This window comes from Cucumis melo, chromosome 9, assembly GCF_025177605.1.
Source record: "Cucumis melo cultivar AY chromosome 9, USDA_Cmelo_AY_1.0, whole genome shotgun sequence".
Classification (NCBI taxonomy): domain Eukaryota; kingdom Viridiplantae; phylum Streptophyta; class Magnoliopsida; order Cucurbitales; family Cucurbitaceae; genus Cucumis; species Cucumis melo.
The window spans coordinates 3,583,971-3,590,545 of record NC_066865.1 but is presented as its reverse complement, the minus strand read 5'-3'; the positions used below and the strand labels follow the sequence as shown (position 1 = coordinate 3,590,545).

Sequence of the window (6,575 nt, the reverse complement as noted above, 5' to 3'; positions counted from 1 at the left end):
TGACAATATAGCCTAAATACTCTACAATATTTGGATGTCAAACCAACTTGTAGGATATATTTAATGCAAGTGAAAATAGTAGTTTTAATCCACTTCCTTCTAATCCTTTATTAAGGGTGTGTTCGAATTGCATTTTCAAGTGATTAAATTAAGAAATAAGTTGTTTTGGAAAAAAATATCTATGTGTTTGACAACCACGTAAAATAAATTTTGAAAGAATGAATTTATAGAATAATGTGGTTTAGGATAAACACCTAAAACCAACTTTTAGAAAAATAAATTTTGTGTGTTTAATGGTCAATATCCCTAAAGTTGTCATTTTTTTGTGACCGTTGTTGGCTTATTTTTATCAATTGTTTTATGGTAACCGTTACTGGTCAACTTTTGTCAATCGTTTTTCTATGTTAATTATCGGCCAACTGCCAACAACCATATTAGCATTTTACGGTGAATGTCCCCGATCACCTCAAACCACCATCCTCGATGATCGTTGACGAATTTCTATCAAAATCTCCACGAACAAATTCTATATATATATATATATATGTATATATATATATGTATGAATCTTTTACTATTTTACAAATCAAACAATTTTTTGTCTAAGAACAAAGAAAAGAGTTGCAAACACATGTGTTTTTCTTTCAAAATTAAAGAGTTTTTAGAAAAATGTTTAAATAAAAATGTACTTTTTAAAAACCATTTTTTTCTTACGTTATTTCAAATATGCCCTAACTATTCGTCTAACCTATGGTGATTCAAAAGTTGGTCAAAATGAAGAAAAGCAGCTCTCATTCATATTTTTTTACTATTGTTTTTCTTATAGTGGAAGTCATATTTACTTCACCTTGTGTATTCATATATAGCTGATGAGATTTGCACATATATATATATATATATATATATATATATATATATATATATATATATATATATATATATATATATATATTCTTGTTTCCTTTATTATGGGGCCCAAACCCTTTCTAGATCAGTCCAAAGAATGTTCGCTCTTTACAACTTAGAACCAAAAGAAGAATTAGGGTTTTAATATTCACTTCTCAAACTCCATTTTCTCCCTCTTCAAAATCAAGTGGCATTTGTGGCTCGAGAACCCGGAGCTACCATTATAAATATCCTTCTCTTTTACCACTATTCAACACAGTATAGTAGGAGTGTAAGTGATTATTAGTTTTGACTTGATTTCAAGTGTGCAGCATATAATATGGATCATCCATATTCTGAAACTTTAAGGTGTGGTCTCTCTCTATTTGTGGGATATGTTTTTTTTGAAATATTAATAAAATGATAACAAAGTTTTATTGAGATTATGAACTCATGGGAAAATTGGGCAGGCACAAATGTGAAGGTTGCTTCAAGCAATTCAACAAAATAGAGCACTTAGTAGAGCATATGAGAATCTCATTTCACTCAGTTCATGAACCAATTTGCTCCTTTTGCCACAAACACTTCAGATACTTTGATTCTCTTAGAGAACATCTTATTGGTAATACCTCAAACTTTCATGTTTCAAATTCATGAATTTTCAAGTTTTTATTATCATTATTTTTTTGTTTTTAATGAAAAATTAGAAAGGTATGTGGTAATTTAGCAATTGATCCTTTAATTTGTTTCTTATTCTCTATAAAATTTTTAAATCAATGAGAAAGAAAAATGTATAGATTTTATATATATTTGATATCCATTGATTTTATATATTATATTTGTTACATCCCTTTTTAACAGGGAGAAGTTTCCATTTTGGTTATTGCTTTGTAATATACATCTTTAATTATTTTGTTTAACATGGCAACATTTATATATATATATATTTATATATATGTCTTTTTCTAGATGGAGCCTATGACTCAATTAACATATAAATGTGTTCATAACTATGAATGATTGGAAACAAAAAATTCTCTCTCCTAATGTATTCCATTTTGCTTATAAACCCTTATTTTCAGGGCCATTGCCAAAGCAAGAATGCAACAACATATTCAATGCAAGAGGATGCAAAATCTGCTTAGCCATCTTTGAGAGTCCACTCAAGCTCAACCTTCACCAAGAAAGATGTCAACTTAGGCCTATGAATTCCGTAAGTTTCATCCAATTTTATACTTACCATTTTTCATATCTTTCTGCATTTTACTCGAATTATGCATTTGAAAATATATGAACTAAATGCATTATCGATTAAAGTCTAATGTTGAAATTGTAACTTCCACGAAAGTTTAATGATCTAAGTGTTTTTTCAACAAAAAAAATTATTTTTTAAAGAAAAATCTAAAAATAATTTGCAACACATAATAAATTATTATTGAACAATTGATTGAGATGCATGAAGTTTAATATTCATTTTGTTCAGTACGCTATAAATCCAATTACATATACGATAAAGTCTACATTGATATAATGTATCAAAGTAAGAATTATCTAATACTTGTTATATCAAACCTAAACATTAGAAGTTCAATTTTCTCGACTCTACATAGTCTCAAAAGGAGAAATAAAACTTCACATTAATGTTAAAAGAATTTTACCCTAGGAAAGAAAATGAGTTTGTTATATTCTCACGGTGCTAAAAATCTTAATTCGAGTTATTACAGAGTCAAAGTAGGAGGCGTTTAGAGAAGATGGAAAATGGTGAGACAAAAGGCAACGAAGCAGTGGCATTGAGTTGCACCATGGTGGGCGCTGGCAGGGACGGCTCGCTAAATATTTGCGTTAGGATTTGCCTTGTTGACCAAAACGAGTCGCTCATCTTTTCTACTTATGTCAACCCATCCCTTCCCATCACAAACTATAGGTATATATATCCAATTCCTTTTTTTTTTTTTTTTTTTACAATAACTATTGTTGTTTCTTCTTCTTTAATTAATAAAGAAACACAATAATAAGATTATATTTAGACCCCCATTGGATAAATTTCTAATTTTTGAAAATCAAGTTCAAGAATGGTTTAATTTGCATGTAGTAGCTAGATTATTATAATCTTGTTTGAAGCTCTAATTATAATAGTTGATGTTTTCTAAATTTTGTGAATATTTTATAAGTTTTTGTTATTTGCGATAAATTTTTCTTTATTTTATCTCAAAATTCTTAAAAGAAAAATTTAAAGGTAAAAAATTTCGAAAGTGTTTAATTGTTTCTAAACTTTTAAATTTATATGTAATAAGTTTCTGTCGTTCTAGTAAATAATTCTTTGAAAAATTCATCATTTTTTTTAAAATGAAAAGTATATATATATATATATTTAAATGTAAGCAAAAGTTTCTTATTATGTTCTCTTTATATCCTTGTTACGGTACTTTATAGCTATTTGTTACAACTAATGTTTGCTATTTTTTATCTATCATCTTTTTTTCTCTTTGCAATCATGTTTACTATTTTGTACTCATACTTAAAAAGTTTGCACTCCAAACACAAACTGTTATAACTCACTAATTATATGTTAGAGTCAACTCAATGTCTTAGCTAGACATCCTCTAAGAGTTTATTTTGTGTCATTCGATTGGTACCAATATTTTTAAAAATCAAATCAAGCATTGAAAACTAAAAAACCGAAGTTTTAAAAAATTTGTTATTGTTTTTAGAATTTGAATAGTAATTTAATTATTTCTTAAAAAAAAAAGTGAAAACACACATAATATGAGATTTAGATCAAGAAATTAAGCCTAACATAAATTTTCAAACATAAAGAAAAATTGTATCAATTGAGATCTTTGAGAATTATTTATGATCTCTTATTCTTTCGTTTTTTCCAAGATGTAGAGTTATATATCTTTTCTTTTTTCCTCTTTTTCTATTCTATGTTTAAATTTAAAATGTAAAAAAATCTCCCAAGAGATTTAAAAATATAAAAAGTATTTAAAGTTCATGATATATTTTATTTTTAAACACTCATTAATGTCAAACATATATGTTACTAAAAAATTAGCAACAAAAACAAGGAACAAACAATTTTTGAATTATAGTAACAAAGAAAATCATAAACAATGTTAATAATACCAAAGATATTAAGTGTCTAAAAAACATAAAAACAAGAAACACATAGAACACTCGATTGGGATTGATTTAAGGTTTATTTGATAACTATTTTGTTTTTGTCAGTTTTAGGTTTTTAAAATTAAGTGGGTAGACACCACATTTTCATCTTCAAGTTCCTTTCTTTGCTATTTACTTTTTACCGATAGTTCAAAAAACCAAACCAGAATTTGAAGACTAAAAATAGTAACTTTTTGAAAAAACATATTTTCGTTTTCAAAATTTGGCTAACAACTCAATAATTGTATTTAAGAAAGATGCAAATCATTGTGGAGAGAAGATAAACCTAATTTTTAAAAGTTAAAAACAAAAATACAAAATTGTTTAACAAATGAGACCTTAATAATTTAAGATCAATGCGTTTGCATTGATGTTTTATTTCAAATATAGCTAAACGAATCAAAATATTTATAAATATAATAAATTGTTTTACTTTCTATTTACGATAGATCATAGTAGACTATTATCTATGTATCGAAATAGATCAATAGACCAAGAATAGTAACATATCATAGTTTATTATGAATAGCTAGAGACTATAATATTTTGTTATATATGTAAATATTTTGAAAAATCTTGTGATTTAAAACAAAAATTGGTTTGATATTATTGGTTTTTGATATGAATTAGATTGTGTGGGTATAGGTATGAGTTCACAGGTGTCCGTCCAGAACACTTGAGAGATGCAATGCCATTGAAACAAGTCCAGAAGAAAATTCAAGAGTTTCTGTGCAATGGAGAACAAATGTGGAAGATTCGTCCTGGATCTACTCGAAAAGCAAGAATTCTTGTGGGTCATGGCCTTCAAGAATACCTTACATCTTTGCAAATTGACTACCCTTCAATTATGATCAGGTCAAAAATTTATCTTTGTTAGATATTTGATTGCATCTGGAATTGCACATCCATTTTTACACAGTACTTCTTACTTACGTAGTCCATCACAAACTTTCCATGTCAAATGTTTTATTTAAACTGCAGGGATACTGCTAAATATCCACCATTGATGAAAACAAGCAAGCTAAGCAATTCTCTCCACTATTTGACACAAACATATCTTGGGCAAGTTTTCCACATAACCCTTAACTCCCTCATAATATTGTTATTTTTTCTTCCTTCACTGGCTAGCTACATACCTCAAAGTAGGAGTAAAAGTTTTTAAAAAAGAAAAACAATATTTGGTAACAATTCCGTTTTAGATATAAAAAATGGATGTCAATAAGAAAGAAATATATATTATAGATGAAAATAGGGTTTATAAGAGTAAGTTTTCTTAAAAAAGAAAAAGCTTGAGCTAAATCAAATTACTAATCTCTCATGATGGTAGTTTGTGTTTCATTATCGCATATCAAAGACTCAACAAAATGATAATATAAATATAGATTTAGATAGAAAAGGATATTAAAAAAAAATAATTTAAAAACTATGATCCTATATCAAATCATCCATCAACTCAAACGATTAAATTAGTTAACGAGTTTGAGCAAGTTAATTACATATACAGTACTCCAACATTTGTAAAGGCAACCAAACAAAATATTTAAAATACTAATTAATAAATTTAATATAATATATTTGTTCGATTGTTTTAAAATGTTTAATGAATCTATAAACTTCAAACGTTCTACATCTAATAATAATATATTGTATATTATTTGGAATTTTGTTATGCAGATACAATATGGAAAATGGGAAGAAATCAGAGGGTTATGAGGAGTGTGTTGCAACAATGAGATTGTACCTGAAAATGAAATCTCAAGTTCACAAGAGAGAGGAATATCCATTGGCTTCTGATCCACCAAATAAATTTAATTTTGCAATTTGGAAGCAACTTGAGCTTGAGAAGATGACACCACAACAGTTGTTGCAAATTTCAAGATCTGATTACTATTGTTGGTGTTTGGATGCCACCCTTCAATAATTCCATTCATTACAAACCTTAATCAAACACTAGTTTCATAAATTAAACGTCATAATGACAAATATTGGTATTACAACACAATTTTAAATATTTTGAAGTATTGCATGTTTTTTTTTTCATGTATGGGAAATCTAAAAATGCTTGTTATATATGCTTGCTTTTACATGTTATGAATAAATTAAACTCAATCTTTTTGTTAGTGTTCTTTTTTTTTTCTTAATAAATTCTTTTGTTCAATTAATGTTTTCTGTTTGCACAGATGATTATCACCGTTGATGGTTAGGTTGGGTATAATGGAAAAATTTAGCTTAGCAATAATTGACATACAACTACTTTAATTTAACTTAGCAACAATTGACATATACTCTCTCTTTTGAGACTAGGTTTTCAATTTTTTATTTTCACATCTATGGTAACCAATTATATCAAAGTGCTGTTTATGGTTTCAATTCTTATTAAAGAACATTGGCTAGTAGCAATAACAATTTGATGTAGTGAATTCAAGATTAGACAAAATTCATGGCAAAAACCAAGGAAAGTTTAATTAATACCTTATAATGAAAGGAAATATCTTATAACGGAAGGGAATCTTCCAAGTTAACGATAA

General features: G+C 27.2%; 1 protein-coding gene across 1 annotated transcript; it reads left to right on the top strand.

Annotated features, from left to right (window-relative positions):
• Positions 1–1,108: 1,108 nt before the first annotated feature.
• Positions 1,109–6,065, top strand: LOC103503241 (RNA exonuclease 4-like). The gene is made up of 7 exons (XM_051089628.1): positions 1,109–1,254; positions 1,356–1,507; positions 1,968–2,098; positions 2,610–2,809; positions 4,693–4,902; positions 5,029–5,109; positions 5,722–6,065. Exons 1-7 carry the CDS (start codon positions 1,226–1,228, stop codon positions 5,966–5,968), a joined length of 1,050 nt encoding a protein of 349 aa, XP_050945585.1. The 5' UTR covers positions 1,109–1,225; the 3' UTR covers positions 5,969–6,065.
• Positions 6,066–6,575: the final 510 nt, after the last annotated feature.

Excerpts from the sequence above, each read along its gene's own strand:
- LOC103503241 (XM_051089628.1), top strand. The coding sequence starts at position 1,226 with ATGGATCATCCATATTCTGAAACTTTAAG. Across the intron at positions 1,508-1,967 it reads TCTTAGAGAACATCTTATTG|GGCCATTGCCAAAGCAAGAA; the intron begins GTAATACCTCAA and ends CCTTATTTTCAG. Across the intron at positions 5,110-5,721 it reads TTGACACAAACATATCTTGG|ATACAATATGGAAAATGGGA; the intron begins GCAAGTTTTCCA and ends TTTGTTATGCAG.